This window comes from Gastrolobium bilobum, unplaced genomic scaffold (genome assembly GCF_033153095.1).
Source record: "Gastrolobium bilobum isolate Gb01-03AN ecotype WA unplaced genomic scaffold, APGP_CSIRO_Gbil_v1 utg1487, whole genome shotgun sequence".
In the NCBI taxonomy this organism is placed as follows: Eukaryota; Viridiplantae; Streptophyta; class Magnoliopsida; order Fabales; family Fabaceae; genus Gastrolobium; species Gastrolobium bilobum.
Window position 1 is genome coordinate 287,630 of NW_026899081.1, and position 21,105 is coordinate 308,734.

Here is a 21,105-nt window from a genome sequence, read left to right on the forward strand (position 1 = left end):
GGGTTATAATTAGGAAAAGGCCCAAGTAAGTAGAAGGGAATTAATATATTGGATCGATTTGGATTGGATCGGTTTTCATCAACCCATCCGAAAACCGACCCAATCCAATTAAAATTTGCGGTTTTTTTTTCGATTTTCCGTTTTTCAATTTTCGGTTTGTTCGGTTTTCGATTTGGTCACCGCGGTTTAGATCGGTTGATGAACACCCTTATTATTAATATTGATACCATGTACTTCTAAATTTTTTTAAATATGTACATAAGATAACAAGGTAAATATAAATCATACCTAATATATGATGAGATAATTTTTATTTAAATTTTTATTTTTTTATTAAAAGTTAACTTATTTTATTAAATGAAATAATATTTTTTAAGAAATAACTAGAAAGTAATTAAATTAATAGTAGATGTTTTTACCAAAAACAAAAAATAAAAAATAAATAGTAGATGTTTCAATTTTTTTAGCCCAAAGTTTAGAAACAACTAGTTGTTTGGAATTACAGATAAATCGAATTGATTTAAAAATAAAATTATATTTGTTTTATTCGGATTGAAATCAGGTTTACATATATAGATAGAGATTGTGAGATCCATATTTTTTTATTATTTTAAAATAAGTGTGAATTATTAAGAAACTTCATAAGACTTAATTAATTATTAATTAAATGGGGGAGAGGATCGAACCTGTGACACGGAGGCTTTGATATCATGTAAAGAATCAATTCAAACTAAAAGCTTAAGCTAACGGGCGAGGTTACATTAATGATTTTATATATCTTTGATAATAACATAATCTAACAATTTTCCTATAACATTATAATTTTTTCACACACACACACACATATATATATATATATATGGGCTTAACATTTCTGCAGCAGCCGTAGATAGTGTTATCTACAGCTGACACAGAAAAGTGGACCCCACGACTTTAAAAAAAAAAAAAAAAACTCAGGATCCGTTACCGTATCCTAGGATCCGGACGCGGATCCTTACTTGCTGTAGGTACAACAGCTGCAGAAATTATTTTGCCTATATATATATATATATATATATAAACTTTAAAAAACATACTCTATTATTAATGCAAATAAATAAGAATGGAATGGACACGAATTTTTTGCACTTACAAGAAACGGCCATTTTCATATATTTAAGTGGAGATATCATTTTCATCTTTATTTTTTAGTGGTTGTGACATCATTTTCGTCTTTAATGATATACAATTTATATGAAAAAATAGAATCCTCGTGTATCAAAGGCGTTCCGAATTATTTGAAAAAAAAATATATTTGTTGGGAGCATAGCAATATGGATAACAATCGAGAAGTAATACTTCAACGGGTGTTATTAAATTTGATCCGGGTATAGATTTAGAGGTGGTAATATTGGTTGAGCTCGGCGAGTAAACCCGCCAACCCGTCAACGCACTAAAACGAGATGGGTTGGGTTGAGGTTTTTAACCCACTAATCCACTTTAACCCGTCCTGCCTAGAAGTGGGTCAAAACGGGTTCAACCCGTCGGGTTATAATTTTTGTTTACAATTAGATAATATTTCATTTGTCATTAAAGTTTTGTGATAACCAATTTTTTTTATCTTAGTACTTTTTAGAAAAAATAAAGAATAATAATTTCATTTATGACAAATGTTATCTATATATGGAGATAAATGAGTTCCTAACGAATGTTTGACAAATATTAGTATACATTTAAGATTCAAATTGAAAAAAGTTAAGAGAAGAGTGAAATAAAATAAAATAATATTAAAAAATTTATAAAATATAATTTATTTTTGAATTTTAATTAATTTTTTTAATTGACGGGTTGGTGGGTTGACCCGTCAACTCACCATAAAACGGGATGAGTTCATTTTCCCAGCCTATATTTAATGGCGGGCCAACCCGCCCGTCCTGTTTTTGGCGGGTCGGGACAGGCCAACCCAAATTGCCACCCCTATTAATAGACCCGGTTGAGATATTGAGTTACTGGTTAGATTGGTGGGTTATTGATCAGACCAGTTGATCTGGATATATATATATAAATATATATAAATACGAACATATAAATTTAATTATATTCTCTACATATATCCAATCACACTTTTACAAGTTCATAAAGTATAAATAAATGAAAATGCATACTATTACTATATCAATTTAAATTATAACTGAGAGCCCCCCTAAGCATACTCTAATTGACATTCAAAATGTTAGATGTTGTGAACTCATATTTTTCAAATTTATTTATATTAAAATGACATATGTTACATTCTCTTAATTTATTGTTCCACAAATTGTTTAAGTATTAGAAAGTGAATTTTGATGTGATGAGTATATTAATAACAAATAAAATTACAAACTTTTTAAAATGAGTTTTACATTTTTTTTGACAATATGAAAAGTTTTGATTTTTGGTAATTTTTTTATTATAAAAAATGCATGACCCTACTAGATCACCGAGTCACTTGGTCATCGGTTTGATCGGTTTTGGCAAGTTTTGATCGGATCTGATAGATGACCGATCTAATTCTTGACTTAAACCGGTCTGATGATCGTTTCTCGACCCAGATCCGTAGATAAGATTTCTTACAACAGACAGTGAAATCCACTCAATTTTTATTTTTAAAAATCAGGATCCATTTACGTATTATGTTTTACATCTCCCTTTATTATACAGGTGAAAATAAGAAGAACATTTGTATTAAAAAATAAAATAAAAAATAAGAAGAACATTTATTATTAGGAATATGATATTATCGTTATGGCTATTTTTACCTTAAAATATAAGGGGTGTTGTTACATTTGGTGCCAGGTAAAAAAAGCTGGAAAAGTGAATATGAAATTAACCTGATTAACAAGGAAAGAAACGTGGTCGTGATTAGAGAAGATATTGTACAAGAGAGAGAAAGGGTGAGAAGAAGGGGAAAGTCTCTCTGAGGTTGTATTTCCCTTGATCCACTGTCTTGTCTCAATCAATCGAATTCGCAGCAGAGAGAGAATGGGAGAGGTAGCGCGTGGAGGTTGTTGCCCTCCGATGGATCTGTTCCGTTCGGAGCCGATGCAACTGGTTCAGCTCATCATCCCTATTGAATCAGCTCATGTCACTGTCTCCTACCTCGGCGACCTTGGCCTCGTTCAGTTCAAAGATGTCTGTACTCTTCAATTCCTCTATTTCCCCCTGCGATAAACCCTTGCTCACTTTCGATTTTTTTCGTAACTAGTTTTAATTAGGTTTTCTCCTTTCGATTCCTCACCTGATGTGTTTTCTCTGCTTATTGATCTAAAGAAGCTCCAATTTTTTTTTTTGTCGTACTTAATTGGCGTTTTTCTGAGTAGATGCCTAAACTTATTATTATGATAATTTTTCATTAGAGTAAATTAGTTAATTGGACATTATCGCGGTGCTTCTCTCATCTTTGGTAATTGAATGGTGAAAGTGTTATTTGATAATATAATTTTGACACTAGAACGCGGCGGCAGCTGGAATGATTTTATTCATCATAATATCGCGAACAGTTTTATTTATTTTAATTCTTGAAATTTTGGTTTGTGTTCGTGTTTAATCGAGTTAAAAAGGACTTTGGAGATTGGATGGAGGAAAATTGATTATCCTAACAACGAATTAAGCAAGCCTGTTTCTTAGTTTCTCTAAATTGAAGCATGATGATGTGCTGCCTTGAGAGGTCTTTCTAAGCATAATGTGTTCTTCCCCATGTTATTTTCAGCTCAATGCAGAGAAGAGCCCTTTTCAACGGACTTATGCATCTCAGGTGCGTTTGTTTTCTGCTATCATAAACCACTGCTTCTGGAATCTGGACATAATGCTGCTGTTGTAGTCAAGTTTTATGTAAAAGTTTTGCATTGGAAATGATTGTTTTGAATGATAATAATTAAGGCCTATCAATTATTGCTGGCCTTGTCTGCACTATATGCCATCTAGCTGCTCCAAAAAATCTTTTGGAAATAAATTAGTAATCAGCTGACTCAAGCCAACCATTTCTGCAGAATTTTTTTAAATTTCTCTTTATCAGCTCTTGCTTTTGGGCATGATTTTTTTATTTGAAAAAGCATACTGTTTGGTCTTTTTGTTGCACAATTTTTATCATATCACTTTGATTACGGGGCAAAGAATTGTACATAGGGATGGCTAAGGTAACAGAGAAGTGAGGGAGGGAAGAGGAGGGGGGGAGAGATCTTACCTGGATGGTGGATTGTGGACAATTTTAAGATTTTTCCTTTGGAGTTATTTTTTCTTGCACAGCTTTTGCTGCTTTTATTGATAGTATGGTTGGAGCATAACTTGTATATTTAAAAGGAGGTTTCTTTTGCATGACAGCTGATTTGGGGTAAGAGTGTGTGGCATCTATTTGGTGTAAAGTACATGGTCTTTTTAAGGAGGTTTCAACAGATATGTTGAGGGGTTGGGCAGCTTTTCTCCCTTGGTGTTTTCTTTCTTCTCTGTTGTTTGGTGTTTTGCTCTCACGTTAAAGATTTGTTTTCTTCAAACTTTTTGTTTTAATGAATTTCTCCTTTTATCAAAAATATTGATATTATGCTGTTGGATTTATTTGGGAATAAATATTGGTCCTTATGAAGATAAAAAGATGCGGAGAGATGGCTCGTAAATTGCGTTTTTTCAAGGAGCAAATGTTGAAGGCAGGTGTTTCACCAAAATATTCCACAACACCGGCTGATGTGAACTTTGATGACCTTGAGGTACGTGAATATGTTTGTGGACAAAGTTGCTTTCCCCCTTTTTTTAATTGATTTTATTAGTTAACATTGGCCTTTCTTGTAATAGGTAAAACTTACAGAAATTGAGTCAGAATTAACTGAGATGAATGCAAACAGTGAAAAGTTGCAACGCGCGTACAATGAACTTGTGGAGTATAAGCTTGTTGTGCAGAAGGTGCAGTCTATTCTCTACTTAAGTCATGAACAATTATGTGTCTTTCATTCAAATATTATGCATAATCAAGAGAGAACAATGATAAGTATGTATTGCTACATGCATTTAGCCTGCTTGTTCTTCTAAGTGACCTGTGATGGTTAATAGCCCTTAGAAGATCTAATAGTTATTGAAAATAACCAAAGAAGGAGTATATTGATGACTTTTCGTTAATTTTTCTGGAAAAATGAAAATGGAAAATGTTTATGGTTGGTTCCAATCCATGTTGAACTAGAATATATGAAAGTTTCACTTTTACCCATTGTGTGTCTGAATTATTTTATTTTGTGTTCAGAAAAACTTATAACCAAAAGGCCCTAGACAGAGTTTTTAGCTGAAAAGCTGTTTTGTGTAAAAATTAAACAATACCAAATATGTGAAGTTGTGTCACGTGTGAACTTCTATTTTCTACCATTTGTAATCCTAAACCAAGCTCAATTTATTTCCGCTTGTTTGGTTTGGCTCTCCTTGACTTAGGATAGTCCAAAATCTTGTTCAATTGATGTATTGAAGATAAATTTTGCATAAGTAATTGCTGCATGGTGGTCTGAAACGTACAACATGCTTGATAAAAAGAAAAATCGAATTGACAATGTGCCAAAAAGGCATGCATTTCTGCTAGTTAAAGAGATACAGATACAGATTTGTAAAATGCTTATAACATAATGCAGTTCTACCTGACTTCTATTTGTGTATATTGATTGGGGCGCTTTCAAATCACTCTTAAATTAGTAAACATTCTTAATACTTTTCTGATTGCTAAAGTTCAATATTCTAAAAATGCTGATGTTCTGATATGAGAGAACTTCTCATTGATCTTGTATTCTTGTTATTTTATAGGATTGAAATTTTAGATGCATAAATCTTAAGATATGACAGCCAATCAATAAATAATTATTCCCCTTTTCAGGCTGGTGATTTTTTTCACTCAGCTCAAAGCCGTGCCATAGAGCAGCAGAGAGAATTGGAATCACGCCATCTTAGTGGTGAATCAATGGAAACACCTTTACTACAGGACCGAGTAGATTTCTTACCTGCTCATATCTAAATATTTCCTCTTATAATGTTGACAATAAGCTTTTTATAAAGAATTGGTTCCTGCTGTTTGTTTTGTTGTAAAGGAATTGCCAGGTGATTCATCGAAGCAAGTTAAGTTGGGGTTTTTAGCAGGTCTTGTTCCCAGGGAAAAGTCCATTTCATTTGAGAGAATTTTATTTCGTGCTACTAGAGGCAATGTGTTTTTGAGGCAGACTGTTATTGAGGATCCCATCACAGACCCTGTTTCTGGAGAAAAGGTGTTTACCTATTGTTTCCCCATCTACATAAAATAAATAATGAGTTGTGCCATTGCAGGCTATTGTTAATGTTCATATATTGTTGCTTTCATTTAAGCTGATAGATAGACCATATTGAAATCATGTCCTGAGGCATGTAAGTCTGGATGCATCCCATGGTTTATTTTCTTGACTTTGTATTCATTACGAGTGACATCATGCGTCATACATAAAATGTGCTGGGTAGAGGGAGTTTGTTGGTCTAACTACTTAGTTTTGTTCCCTGTTGTTTCTTGTCAATGGTATATGATGCGCAGACATCTCACATTGAAGTTGTATTGACAGTGTCCTCTTTTGATAGTGAAGTTTCATTTGAAATATGAATAGGAGATCAAGTTCTTTAATTGTATTGTTTGGATTTTCCAACTGTATTTGACCTTTCTGTTAGTATTATACCTATGTGTTGGGCCTGATCATTGAGTGATAAACTTTAGAATCTCCAATTTTTATACGAAGATTTGCTATATGCTTCTTTGTTGTCAACTGTACCAATGAATCTATGGTTGCTATTGAAAATATAATAGGTGAGTTTCTGTATTTTTGGTTGAAATAAGTTCTTGTCTGTTGCAATATATTCTTCTGCTTTATATTCTATTCTATGGTGACTTATGGATGTTTACCTGCAGACTGAGAAAAATGTGTTTGTGGTCTTCTATGCCGGCGAAAAAGCAAAAGCTAAGATTCTGAAAATATGTGATGCCTTTGGTGCTAATCGTTACCCTTTTGCTGAGGAACTTGGAAAACAAGCTCAAATGATTACAGAGGTTTGTATATTGGTTCTTATTTCTCTTGAGGAAAAGCTTACTGTACCCCACCCCCGAGTTTTTTTGTCAAGCTTCTTCTGTACTGCTTTACAGCTGTACATGTGAATTTTAATTGATTGCCCAGAAACAATTAGATGTTAAGTTCCTAGGTAAAGTATTATCAAACCTGTCTTTGCATTTAACTGCGGGAGCGGGAGACATGATTTAGTAGTATTGACCTTGACACCCGAGTTAGGTGGTCTTCCCTTGCTCAAATTTCATGAAAATGAAGTGGATCACCCTTCATCAAAATGTAAGTTTGTAGTACTGAACACTAACCTTTATTGTGGTCCTAGAGTGGTCAAGAGAGGATTGGCTTAGTTTCTTATTTTTTCTGAGATGTCTTCCGTAACCATTGGGCATTGAGTGAGTGCGTGTACCATAAGCAAAGGTTGTCAAGAATTATTTCTTCAAAGATGTCTTCCAATACCATACTTGCTTACAGTGACTACTGAGTACTTGTAATGTGTTGTTGATTCTGATGTTTATACCGGCTAATTTTTCTATTCACAAGCATAGTCATGTTATTTGATGTGCAGATTAGTCACAGAAGTTTATGATGGACTGGTGGTGAAACTTAGATATTCTTCCTTCATAGTTGCAATGCTTTGACTTTGTGCACTTTAAATGATTCTTACTTGTGATTAGTGAAGGAAATTATTGAAGAATAAAATTAATCAATATAGTTGCTTGCAGATAGCATAATCTTTTTCATTTTATGTGCAACGATGGCATTTATCTTGCTATGTAGTTTTTTTTTTTAGGTATGTTTTATTTCTATGAAGCCTCATCCTCTATCTGTTTGTGCAACTTATTAGGTTAGTTACAATTTTTTGGTTGTATGTCTAAACAACTTTAACACACTCCCCTGCAGGTTTCTGGAAAACTTTCAGAGTTGAAGACCACTATAGATGCTGGACTCATGCACCGTGGTAACCTGCTACATACTATTGGAGCTCAATTTGAGCAATGGAATATTTTGGTATGTCAAAAAATTAAATCTAACCATGTTCTGTATAATGCGTATAACAAACATGAACATATATACCTGACCACCTACTTTCTTTATCATGCTTTTGATTAAGTGTAAATTTTCATTCTCCAATATACAAATTACTTGTAGATTAATATTTTTCTTCCGTTGCATCAATGATTAATTTCTCAACAATATTTCTTTCAACTCATGAAGGTGAGGAAGGAGAAATCTATTTACCATATCCTGAACATGTTAAGCCTTGATGTGACAAAAAAATGTCTTGTGGCTGAGGGGTGGAGTCCTGTTTTTGCAACAAAGCAGGTATTTATTGTTCCTGTGGTCCTTTCTTTTGTAATGGGTTTTCATTTTGTCTAGCCAAAGTTATTGGTTACTATAAAAGTGATTTTATGAAAAGTGTAACCTTGAATTTTCAGATCCAAGATGCATTGCAGCGAGCAACATTTGACGCCAATTCTCAAGTCGGTGCCATTTTCCAAGTTTTGAATACTAGAGAGATGCCACCTACCTATTTTCGCACAAACAAATTCACTTCTCCATTTCAAGAAATTATTGATTCATATGGGTGAGTATCATACTGATTTCTTTTTCCTTCTTTATCCCTTTATTTGTAGTTGTGTGTGTGGAGAGGGGAGGTAATACTTATTGATAATATGTGCAGAATAATCGCAATATACATATTGTTTGTATGATCATGTGTTTGTAATATGTTTGCACTGCAAGTGTAATGTTAAATATACCATTAGAGTTTGGGTATACAAAAGCAATGATGTTTATAGTTTCAGGTCATGATCAACGTATAAGTAGATCAGTTATTTTCGCAATTTGTGAAATTTTTGTTGTTCTCCTACAAGAAGATACTGTGGGACTCTTATACTAGCACTACCGATGTTGGTTATCCTACTTTTTTTTTTTTTTTTTAATATACCATCTCCAATTGGAGATTCATTAGATGTGGTTTTTGGGTCCACTCTCAAATGAGTTCATTTAACTTGAAATGTTAATGGATATTTCATATCTTGAATAAAACCATCAATTTTTCCATCACATTTAGACAAAGTTGAAAGCATATTTCTCCCCACCAAAAAAAAAAAGAAAGCATATTCTTTACTCCAATTTGTATTTGTCCTGCACTATATAGCAACAAAGTACTAGGTTGAGTTCATTATGTCAGAAGCAAATTGAAATAATTAGATTAGCTGCCACATAGTAATATTTCTTATAGACAGGGAGACAGTATGGTATTCACCTGAACCAGATTTGAAACCTTTATGGAAATTCATTGATTTTTTATGTAGAAATGTGAATTGTAAAGTTGATGTCATCTAAACAAATAAAATGAAAAGTTAAATTCAATAGATTTTTTCCCCAGTAAAGTGCTTTAATTTCTAAACATTTTGATCAAAACTTTAGATTTGAATGTAAAAGAGAGACTGCTGCACCTTGGGGTCTACACCTGTTATAATACCGAGCTAGTGGATGGTGCAATCATCTCAATAGTTTTAGAACTTTATTCCTTTTTCGGTCTTGCTTTTATTTTCGCTAGATATCAATCTTATACTTTGAATTTTTATACTAATATTTCAGGGTTGCTAAGTATCAGGAGGCAAATCCTACTTTGTTTACTGTAGTTACCTTTCCATTTCTTTTTGCCGTAATGTTTGGTGATTGGGGGCATGGAATATGTTTACTACTGGCAGCTCTATATTTCATAATCAGGGAGAAGAAACTTTCTAGCCAGGTAAACTTTTAGTTTTCCCTAGAAATTCTTCCTTTTAAAAATTATAAAAGGCAAGATTTTATGTTTTAATGGGAGAAAATAAGTAGACATTCTCCTCGTGCTATGCATGGTGAGTGTATGTGCTGAAACATTACCTTTTTGGTAATTAATGTTAACATCGTGACAAGGTTAAGAATCCTTATGGATAATGAAAACCTTTGGCACTCTGCTTTGTGTTAACATTGTCTTCATTAACTGTTTTTTCTGTAACTACACGAGACTCTTCTATAGTGTATTCAGTAATTTAATAATTTTCAAGGGTTTATAGTACTGCTTGATGACTGAGAGAATGTTTGGGTCATAGTTATCAAATGCGGGTGGCGGCCAACCCCCAAAAACGCTAGCAAAATCCGATACATGAACCTGTTATATATAGATATACTACACATATAAATGCTAAAAATACAGACATTCATCCATAATTAGAAAGTTTGTGGATTTCACCAAACCACAAGAAGAAACAGACTCTTAGTTGGGTCTTGTAGTTGTATAGTCGTTGGCTGCCATGATCGATGAAGAAAGGCTGAATGAGGTTGCTAGAACAGTTCCAAGCTCTGTATCATCGCTGGAGAAATTTTGGCTGGAAGAGCTTGCTGTCTCAATAGTGCAGACAGGACTAATTGAGTGGTTGCTGCCACTTGCCAGAAAACCAAACAGAAAAAACTGAGTGAGTTGCCCGAAAAGAAGTTGATGGGTTTGCTGTTAAAGGGGTGAGGGGGCAGAAGACCAGTCTGAGATAGTGCTCACGATGTGGTGAGGGACAGGAAACGATACCAGTCGAAGAGTCCAGATTGTGTTTTAAATTAAAAATGGTTGAAAAGTCCATTACACCCCTTCAGTGGTTGGGACATCATTTGTACGGGCAAATATGAGATTTTCCCTTCATTTCCCTCCAGTAAATCCTAGCGTTGCATAACAAAAATTATGGTGACCCTCCACTATGCAACCCGGGTGCTATAGCCCCGCAATAGCACGCTGTTAATAACTATTGTTTGGGTGCTTTTTTCTTTCAAAATCATGCATTAAGAGTGCTTAAAATCATTCAAATTAGTGGTTATTTTTAAAGACCATAATATATATATTTTTTGGTCTATTAGTGTTAAGTAGCCCTCTCCCTTCCTAGTGAAGGTGGATTCGACTGCTGGTCCTTGGAGTCATTGCAAAGGACTTTGCCAATTAAGCCAACAAACATCTTTGACCACAATTTCATTTTTTCTATTGACCCGATGATGAAAAATCTTTAAATTTGTTGATTAACAGTGAAAACCTTTCAGATTGACATTGTAATTTGCCATTGATTTCTGCTTGGTGGTGTGTTACTTTCCTTCCTCTTGCATAAACATATTTCAAGTGTATGTGTGTGTGTGTGTTTTATTTTTTATAAAACCAGTATTTAATATTGAATCTTTGGGTAAAAAACAGAAGCTCGATGACATAACGGAGATGACTTTTGGAGGTCGTTATGTTATTATATTGATGGCACTCTTCTCAATCTACACTGGTTTTATCTATAATGAGTTCTTTTCTGTCCCATTTGAAATCTTCGGTCCCTCTGCATATGAATGTCGTGACCTTTCTTGCAGGTATATCAAATCCTTTGATTTATAACATTTAACATTGTGCTTTATGCTTTTAGAGTTACCGTCTTTCATTCTCTTTTATTTACCCTCTTTTTGATGCAGGGATGCTACGACAGTGGGCCTGATAAAAGTGCGTCGCACTTACCCTTTTGGAGTGGATCCTGTATGGCATGGTTCACGAAGTGAATTACCATTCCTTAACTCATTGAAAATGAAAATGTCAATTCTTCTCGGGGTTGCTCAAATGAACCTTGGAATTATAATGAGCTATTGCAATGCCAAATTCTTTAGGAACAACGTAAATGTATGGTAAGTTCAAATGTATTTGAACGGTAACATTTATTATGGGAAAATCCTACTTAAATCTTTTTTTCTGCCTTGAGGGAAGAATTTTTTTTTTTTTGGTTTGTTCGGTTATTCACATCTGCAATCAAATCTCTGATTCTTTTGAATTTTGATCACTAGGAACTTGCTTACTAATTTAAAATTAATGTAATTTTTCATTTCAATATTTCACCTCTTTCAGGTTCCAATTCATTCCCCAGATGATATTTCTCAATAGTCTATTTGGCTACCTGTCCCTTCTTATTATTTGGAAGTGGGTCACTGGTTCTCAAGCTGATTTGTACCATGTAATGATCTACATGTTCCTGAGCCCGACAGATGATTTGGGTGAAAACCAACTCTTTGTTGGTCAGAAAAACCTGCAGGTTGGTTAACTCCCAACACCCCCCCCCCCACCTTTTGGTGTATTTCCATAAGAATAATACTTACGCGCTTTGTTCTGTTCGTACCAGCTTGTGCTTTTGCTTCTAGCTGTTGTCGCTGTGCCGTGGATGCTTTTGCCAAAACCTTTTATTTTGAAGAAGCAACATCAAGATGTATGCTTCCTTTTGTACTTCAAGTTCTCTTTTTGTTCTAATATGGAACTTTTACCTATGTTCTGGTTCTAATAGTTATGTTACTTCAGAGGCATGGAGTTGAATCCTATATACCACTCGAAAGCACAGAGGAGAGCTTGCAAGTGGAGGCAAGTCATGATTCCCATGGTCATGAGGAATTTGATTTCAGTGAAATCTTTGTACATCAACTCATTCACACCATAGAATTTGTACTTGGAGCAGTCTCCAATACAGCTTCTTACCTTCGTCTGTGGGCCCTTAGGTATGTCTTTAAGTGGCGCAAGTGTTCTATTCTAATATAAATGCTTGAGTACAAGAGATACAAGGTTGGAACCTCACATCATTTAGGTTATTAGTTTTGTATTTCTATTTATCTGTAGGTATGTTATATGTATGTATTAATTACAGTTATGCATTTACTGATGTTTTCCCTTTTTTATACCCAGTCTTGCTCATTCAGAGTTATCAAGTGTATTCTACGAGAAGGTTCTGATGATGGCATGGGGGTATGTTAAGTTTATGAATTTCTGTTACATTTTCTTACTTGAGACTCTTGATGTGGATTGTGGAGGGTAAAAGTGGTGAGCGTTCACCAAGTGGAAATTATTCAGCACATTTGTGCTACTGCACGATATCTATAAGTGGAAACTCACTAACTGTTAAAATGCCGTTGTTTGATTTTTGAAATATGTGTTCTTAAAAATGTAGGATTTATGAAAATGGTGTACACTAGGCGTACTGAATTATCTCTCATGAGGCTGTGGTTCTTGTTGCTCTTAGTTCATTCTCTACAATCTATATGTTTCCCTCTCAACTTCAACAATAGTTTATCCGGATAATTAATGTGGGGATTGACTGGTAATTTCTCTGGCTGATGTCACAGGTACAATAATGTGATTATCCTGATAGTGGGTATCGTCGTCTTCGTTTTTGCTACTGTTGGTGTGTTACTTGTCATGGAAACTCTGAGCGCTTTCTTGCATGCTTTACGACTTCACTGGGTGGAGTACCAAAACAAGTTTTATGAGGGCGACGGTTACAAGTTCAACCCTTTCTCGTTTTCATTGCTAGACGAAGAGGATGACTGATGCTTTAAAATCATATTGATAAGAATGTGGGGTTTAGATTTGGACCTGTGTTCATTCTTTCATTTGCTGTGTGACAAGTCAGTGATTGGTATCTGCGGCATTGTATATGCTAGTATCCTGGGAGCTTCTTCTTCCTACACCTTGCCGTATCTTGTTTATTTATCCGTTGAGGGAATAAATACCCCAATTAGGGGTGTAACTTTGTCTGAGCCAGGCAGGCATAGCCGTAGTGTAATAATTAGAACTTAACAAGACAATTTATTATTGATATCTTTATTTATTTTATTTACAAAAAATAGCTTTATATTTATATCGTAATTTGCATAATTTTGAAAATGATTTAGTAGTATATTTGTTGGGTATCAATGTGAACTTGTGCCCAGATCATGGCATTATGAATGAATTATAATAAATGTACATGTACAGGAACGAAAAACGATCTAACTCACCTATCTATTAATACATAATTGTATTTTATTTTTACATCATAGATTTATCTTTAAATCAAGGGTCTTATTATGTGTTCAGAGTATCGATGTGAACTCGTGCCCAGATCATGGCATTATGAATGAATTATATAATAAATGTACATGTACAGGAACGAAAAACGATCTAACTCACCTATCTATTAATACATAATTGTATTTTATTTTTACATCATAGATTTATCTTTAAATCAAGGGTCTTATTATGTGTTCAGAGAACAAAATAAGCTGAAATAAAGCAGTTTTTTTTTTTACGAGATTGCAGTTTAATCCGATTCATTAACTTGGCCACGTACGTTTAAGATCTGAATTTAAATAGAGTTTAGGATAATTACTCGCGCTCAACATTAAATCAGTAATGATAGTTTGCAAATGAAGAGCAATTCAATTCAAACATTGAAAAACAATTTCAACGTTCATAAAGTTGGTCTACAAACTGTTTTCAAGATTGCATACATAGATTAACAGCTTTGACACCACTTTAAAATGTGGGCAATGATTGATGTTTTACGGTAAAAAGATACATAGACATTTGACAAGGTCAACTACGTTAACATCCTACTGAGTAGTGGTGGTATGAACGGCGGCGACAGTTGAAACCATGGAGTCCACACCGCATATATTTCGTCCCTGGCATATCTTGTAGTATCCATTTTCTCCCCAGGTCTCTCCCCAGGAATTTTTAATGATCCAATATGGCTTATCCTTCATCCGGATGGGTGAATAGCCTCCAGAACCATATCCCACCAGCAAGACCCCGTGATCCAGCCGCCTTGAACATATGTATGGGCATGATACTCCACCTATATATGTCTGCATAAATACTGCATTGATGGCCACTGTGTTTGTTCCCATTGTAAGTTACAAGATATCAGCCATCAATATCCGCAGTTGAATGTCAAATTAATAATTGAATAAAAAAGTACTCCAAAAAACGAAAATTACTCACCTGCAAGAGGGCCATTTTTCACAAGATTCGCAGCAATCTGGTCTTCATCAAGGGAGACGACACTGAAGTTTGCCACTGATGCTGCAATCTTTGCTTTGTCAAATTTGCAGGTTCCGCGATCGGTACCAGAATAAGGGTAGTCTTCCTCCCGCATGACCCCACCAGATTTAAGGATGTATTCAAAAGCACTATTCATCAATCCACCATTGCAACCAGAGTCGCAGGAACCTGGTTCATCTGGATCACACTGCACATAGGAACAAGTCCAATTCAGCAAGGATCAATTGCTAATTAATAATTTTTCTCCCTTCCTGCGTTTGAAATCTTTTTAAGTTAAAAGAATTCATGTCACTTGTATGAAACTAGTTTGTAGTGATTAATTTAAGAATTTAATTTATTTCCAAATTATTTTGTGGTGTTATAATACTATCTCTTAAGATAGAATTTGTAAACTATTTTATTTCAATTTTTTTTTGTTAATTCTTAAACAAAAGTGTTCCAACCTTAGGATAAGGAATCTGCATTGGCGGACCTTAATAACAACATCAATTGGACAAAGGAGGTGTGCAAGTTCGACTAACTACAACTTTCTTTAATAAGTGCAGGACAAAATGAATTAAATTACATCAGACAACATCATCCCACATAATAATGGTTTCCAAAACATCCCTGGAGATCAGATGATCGGTATGATTAACCGTAATATTTTCATCCATTAGCTCACCAAAGTTGACGCACAAGGATTAATAGTATCAATCCTTGATCATATGTTACCTTAGAAATGTTTAACACCCACTTCTACAAGGTAAACGTTGTTATAAAATGATTTCTGAATTATATGAACATTTAGTTTTTAACACATCTATATTACCTAACAAAATTGTTGGCAGTTAAGAAAAAATCAGAACCAATATGACTTCCAAAAAAAGCAACAATGTAGACTAAGAATATGCCGCCCACAAGTATAAGAGGATAATTTAACCTAATAACTAAAGCCAAATTATATTACCATCGGTCAATAACAATCTCCAAAAAGTAGCTCAAACTTCTGATATTGAAAACCACAACCCGAACCCAATCTTACAGTATAAGCCTATATGATTCATCTTCATGTGCTAAACGTTACCTAATTATCCAGAACCATTCATGTCAAACACATAGAGGACAAGCATCAAACCCAGTGGCAGAGCCATGTTGAGACCATGCCTCAGCACTCACTATTTTCAAAAAATGGTATTGTTTTATTGAAATATTATGGTACAGTCTTGACATCAGCTGAGTTTTCAAAAATGTTCTACCAACGAAAACCAAGTCTTTTAACACATACAACAATTACATCATAATAAGAAGCCAAAAAGGAAAAGAAAGAAAGAAACAAACCTCGTGATCACAATCGACGAGCTGCTGCTCGCTAAGACTAACAAGTTCCCCGGTAGCGAGGAAGTGAGCACCTTCGAGGGCCCCAGTAGTGCTGAAGCTCCAACACGATCCACACGAACCCTAATTTCCAAAACAATGCAAATAAAAAATCAAACATTTAAATGAATGAGAAATTGAGAATCATACCTGATTTTTGACAGGGGTAACTGCTCCGTTATCTCTCCAATCAAAATCGGCGGGAAGATTATCTGTTGGGAGAATGGGAGCCTTGTTTGCATCGGAAGGCAACCTCAGACCTCTGAGTCCCAAAACATTCTTTCGAAACTCCGAAGGTGTAAGATCCGAGAAACGAGTCACACCGTGAACCGCGGAAGGATCAAGGTTCTGGTGACGACGAGCTCGGCGCAAGTTAGCCTCGAATACCTTGAACCTGTAATCGTGCTCTTCCCTGGAAGAATACGCCTTCCCGAACCTACGCTTGAACTCAGAAAAGTGATGCTCTGCTCCCAACCGCACGCCGTCGACCACCTGCCGGATCAACAAATCTCCGTCGTCAACCGTCTCCTCCGACGAGATCGACGAGACGAAGAGGAGAGAGGAAACAACGAAGAGAATAAGAGCCCGATGATCCATTTCGAAAAAATGGCGGTGGTGGCGAGTTGGGGTGTTAGTTTTTATAACAGAAAGCCCCAAACAAAATAAACATGATGACAGTTACGTTATTAAAACAGTAGCTACGCCTACGATTACTTAGGAGGAAGGTAAGGTATAATAGCCAATTGCTACACGACAAATGGCTTTGCTTGGAGTTGAATGGCAGTTACAAACTTAGTTGGTTTGGTGATAAGAAATGCCCAAGCCCAATAAGTTGCGAGAAATGGGCCAAATGAATTTTTTAAGTTGGGCCTTTTTATTATTTTTGGTCCAAAAACTAAACAAAACCAATCACACCTGAAAATCAGTAAATCACCAACAGCGACGGCGAAAGGTTCTTCTTCTTAACCAGAAGTAGAGATTTCTTCTTCTTCTTCTTCTTCTTCTCTTAATTCTTCTTCTCTTCTGATTTCTTCTTGCTTCAACTAGTTCTTCTTCTTCTTTACAAAGGTACGGTTTCCGTTCACAAGTTTTTTTTCTCCTCAATGGCTTCATATGTTTTTCTTAGGATTTTTCTGCTTGCTTCATATGTTATCATGGGGTGTTTGTCCTTTAACTTTGAAATTTCATCTGGGTCTTTTTTTTTTCTTTTTTTTTTTCAATTTAAATTGTGCTATCGAGTAACTTTAAGGCTTCTTGTTTGAATTTTTCTTTGATTTTGTGGATTTGTTTGCAGAGCTTGATATACCAGCTTTGCAAGGGTGTTGTTTTCTGCCACTGTCATCGAATTTTGCACAGGTATAGCTGAATTTCCTTCCTTCTTCATTTATCTCTCAAGTAATCATATATCATTTTAATGAAAATTTATCTAGTGAAGATTTGCTTGAAAATATCCCACGGTAGTTCCTGATAACCACAAATGTTAGTCATAATTTTTAGGCATTAAATACATTAGTTCTACACAAATATTGGGTATTTGTTGTCTTTGGTGTGAACTATGATTCTATTTTTTGAACGAACTGAACATAAAAGAAGAGAAAAAAAAAATGAAGATGAATTTAGTTGACTTGGACTTTGAAGACATGAGAAGAAAAAAAAGTATAAATTGAAAGTTTTGAGTTTGGGCAGCCAAATGCGTTTTTTCTTTTTGGTTCCATAAGGCAACGATGATTTCTGAGTTTAGGACTTGATAGCAGATAAGCGAATTGGTTTCCCTTGTTTCTGTGCTTTCTGGTGGCAAATGTGTATCCTACTTTTTTCCCATTTGCTTCGTTAAATTGGTATGCCAGAGTAATATGTGTAAATATTTACACATATCTTTTGTTTTATTTTTTGTACATTTCTCTTTCTTTTCATTAAAGGTTAGTAAAGAATTCACTTTAAGTACTCCTGGTTAAAGCTACTTCTATTTAGGTTTATTAGTTGAAACATCGATAAGAAAGCCATTGAAATTATTATCTGGAAAATTCTGATGAGCTCAACCTAATAGGAATAGTGATAGCAGAATGCCAGAATGAACATGGACTTTTAAACCTTGTTCAATCTGGGACGATCATGGTTAATGTAGGATTTATATATTCGCAGAGTATATGGAAGAGACAGCCAACTGATCATTGTGCTCCAAGAGGCTTGAAGCTAAAAGGGTGGTGTTTGTGTACAGTGTCAATTAAGAAGAGCAAGGATTAGAAGGTGTGTATGAGGATTAACTCTTTAGTTATAGAAGAGATTTACATGAAGGTGTGAGAATTTGAATGAGAGTCAAACTCTTGGAAGATGAGAAAATGGACGAGATCCTTTTGTATTTGAAGTAGGATTGGGCCTATGAGATGGGTCTAGAACACACCTATTCAGATAGTTTAGTACTAGTGGTTGTTTATTTAAAATATATTAGAAAAAGGAAACATTACATTGATGGTTTAAAATGTTGAGAGGAACATTGATTTATACATCAAATCACTTAGATGAATTCTGGATCCAACTCTGTTTACACAAACATTAACCCAATGAAAATAAAAATTAAAGCATTTAACAGTATACTCTTTCAGCATCCGGACAACATACCTTTTTTATTGACTTAAAATTTTTGTACAGATTAAGACTTGCAACTAAAATTGATTGACTTAAAAAATTTCATAGTAAAGCTTCATAAATGTTATCTCATATTTATGTCTGAAATTGTTTTGCTCTGTTGAACTCCTTTTTGCTGGCAGTATGAAAAATATTTAGCTTTGAAATCCTCTAACTCAGTGACCAACTAGGTGACATCTTGTCACATTTTTGAAATCCTCTAACTCAGTGAAATCCTCTAACTCAGTGGCTTACTTGAGTTCAGCACAAATCTTTCTGGTCTATATTCTATGCTGCATTTCCCCGTCCTATGATCATTTCTATTAGTTCCTAATGGACATCACGTGCCATTACCGTTCCAGCAGGATATACCATGGGCTTTCTGATCCAGTAGGATACAGAAAAAGCATCATTTTAACTAGAAAAAAAAACATAAAGGAAAAGAACCCTTTGGATAGAAAGATGTTTCTTTCTCTTGAAATCACCGGCTTCTTAAATATTCTGGTTTCTTGTCTAAGAATAGCAATATTGCTTTTCAAATTGTATAATATTCTCATGAATTTGGCCAAAAATTCTGCAGAGATATTTACAATATTTATTGATTGCTTTTAGCACTCATTAATGTTATGATGGACTGGTGGTGCAATATTCTTCCTTCATAGTTGCAATGCTTTGATTTTGTGCTCTTTAAATGATTCCTACTAGTGATTAGTGAAATAAATTATTTATGGACAAGGAGAAATTTTGTTGCAATTTGAAAAATGAGATGTCTTTTTCACTATGTCTGGGCTAACTTGGTTAACTAGAATACTTGAGTTAGCTTATTTCTGATAATTTATCTGCGTTGCAGATGGAGGGTGGGTTTGCTGAAGAACTTTATGATGAAAGTTTACAACTGTCAAAATTAAAACTAAGACCAACCAGTGCCGAGGATCAAGAAAATAAGTTAAACGGTAAGATTCAGTATGGGTGAATAATATGGAAAGTCTATTACTAAAGGACCACACTCTGGAAGTTCTAGTATTATTTACGTTATTGAAGTTTTTTTACTAGTTAAGTTATTGTTCTGAGTTTTTCAGTCTCCTGCTTTAAGGCATATAGTTGTATATTATGCTTTCAGATTGTGATGGTGATGATTTGAGCCTTGATGGTTTTGATGACAAGTTGGATAACTCATCAGATTTGGACAGGGAGTGGCAGAGGAGGCATGACCAATTCCATACGGTATTTTCACAATTTAGAATTAATTTTCCTTATTTTTAATTTCTAATTTCTAATTTCTTACTTCTATAAAATGATTAGCTTCCAGTTTTCATTCTCTGTCATATTTTAGATTGGGTATCGAGATGGTCTCATAGCAGGGAAGGAAGCTTCTTCACAGGAGGGGTTCAATATTGGTTTTAAACAATCAGTTCATGCTGGTTATAGCTGGGGTGTTGTAAGAGGTGTTGCCAGGTATTCTGAGAGGGAAGACAGAGATAATTATGCAGTGTATTTGAATTTTAATATTGTTACTGGTTCACTTATATATTTTCTAAAATTTTCTGTTTGGCTGTTTGCTTCCTGTGTAGTGCTTTTGCTTATCTTCCAGATCAGTTAAAAGAGAGGTTGGTTGAAACAATAGAAAAAAGAAACGAATTCCAAGGTCTGCATGAATCAGTGCATTCTTTGTCAACAACAGATGCCCTTAGGTTGTTTAATGAAGACATCAAAGCAAAAGAAGCTTTGGAACAGAGTGAACTCGTAGAGGTAGAGGTTAGCCCCCATACAGCACGTTTGCAGGAGCAAACTTCACATGGCTCTCAGCTGAGAAATTTTCGTGCACAACTTGAATCTCTGATTCGTGGTTCTCCTGCTATTGACATTCATTTGCCTGAACGGAAATAGGTGGTGATCTACTTGTGTGTAAAACAGTTTAGCCTAAAACGATAAGAGCTTCCCAGCTTCCTGTGGTAAATATCTTCCATGTGCATGATTGCAAACAAAACAAATGATGTAATTGAGTTTAACTAAACTATTTTAGGTAATGAGAACTATTTATAGTTTTATTTGGTGTTACTTTACCTTTTTCTTGGCCTTAGTTGTAATCGTATGCTAGGCAATTAAACAAAATGGTAGGAGCAGAATTTGTCTTGTTAGCTCTTTCTTTTTTCCAAATCCACCATTGTTAATAAATAGATAGATAATGTTGTACTTACT

At 34.7% G+C, this 21,105-nt stretch overlaps 3 protein-coding genes across 4 annotated transcripts; 2 read left to right on the forward strand and 1 right to left on the reverse strand.

The window, feature by feature from the left end:
* Positions 1 to 2,885: 2,885 nt before the first annotated feature.
* LOC133287021 (V-type proton ATPase subunit a3) lies at positions 2,886 to 13,741 on the forward strand. The gene is made up of 18 exons (XM_061484566.1): positions 2,886 to 3,150; positions 3,728 to 3,772; positions 4,599 to 4,718; positions 4,804 to 4,911; positions 5,861 to 5,971; positions 6,072 to 6,245; positions 6,911 to 7,048; positions 7,962 to 8,069; positions 8,277 to 8,384; positions 8,498 to 8,646; positions 9,669 to 9,822; positions 11,284 to 11,444; positions 11,544 to 11,750; positions 11,968 to 12,151; positions 12,239 to 12,322; positions 12,412 to 12,605; positions 12,790 to 12,849; positions 13,227 to 13,741. Exons 1-18 carry the CDS (start codon positions 3,001 to 3,003, stop codon positions 13,429 to 13,431), a joined length of 2,460 nt encoding a protein of 819 aa, XP_061340550.1. The 5' UTR covers positions 2,886 to 3,000; the 3' UTR covers positions 13,432 to 13,741.
* Positions 13,742 to 14,312: 571 nt separating this feature from the next.
* On the reverse strand, positions 14,313 to 16,957 carry LOC133287014 (cysteine protease RD19A). The gene is made up of 4 exons (XM_061484549.1): positions 16,432 to 16,957; positions 16,246 to 16,365; positions 14,866 to 15,112; positions 14,313 to 14,755 (listed from the first exon to the last, which is right to left on the reverse strand). The coding sequence occupies exons 1-4, from the start codon at positions 16,876 to 16,878 to the stop codon at positions 14,475 to 14,477; spliced, it is 1,095 nt and encodes a 364-aa protein (XP_061340533.1). The 5' UTR covers positions 16,879 to 16,957; the 3' UTR covers positions 14,313 to 14,474.
* Positions 16,958 to 17,209: 252 nt separating this feature from the next.
* On the forward strand, positions 17,210 to 21,058 carry LOC133287015 (uncharacterized). Of its 2 annotated transcripts, XM_061484550.1 has the most exons (6): positions 17,210 to 17,349; positions 17,576 to 17,637; positions 19,757 to 19,859; positions 20,027 to 20,130; positions 20,240 to 20,361; positions 20,478 to 21,056. In XM_061484550.1, exons 3-6 carry the CDS (start codon positions 19,757 to 19,759, stop codon positions 20,791 to 20,793), a joined length of 645 nt encoding a protein of 214 aa, XP_061340534.1. In that variant the 5' UTR covers positions 17,210 to 17,349; positions 17,576 to 17,637; the 3' UTR covers positions 20,794 to 21,056. The 2 variants fall into 2 exon arrangements, with proteins under 2 accessions (XP_061340534.1, XP_061340535.1); XM_061484551.1 differs by lacking the exons at positions 17,210 to 17,349; positions 17,576 to 17,637 and adding an exon at positions 18,431 to 18,528 and having other exon boundaries at positions 20,478 to 21,058.
* Positions 21,059 to 21,105: the final 47 nt, after the last annotated feature.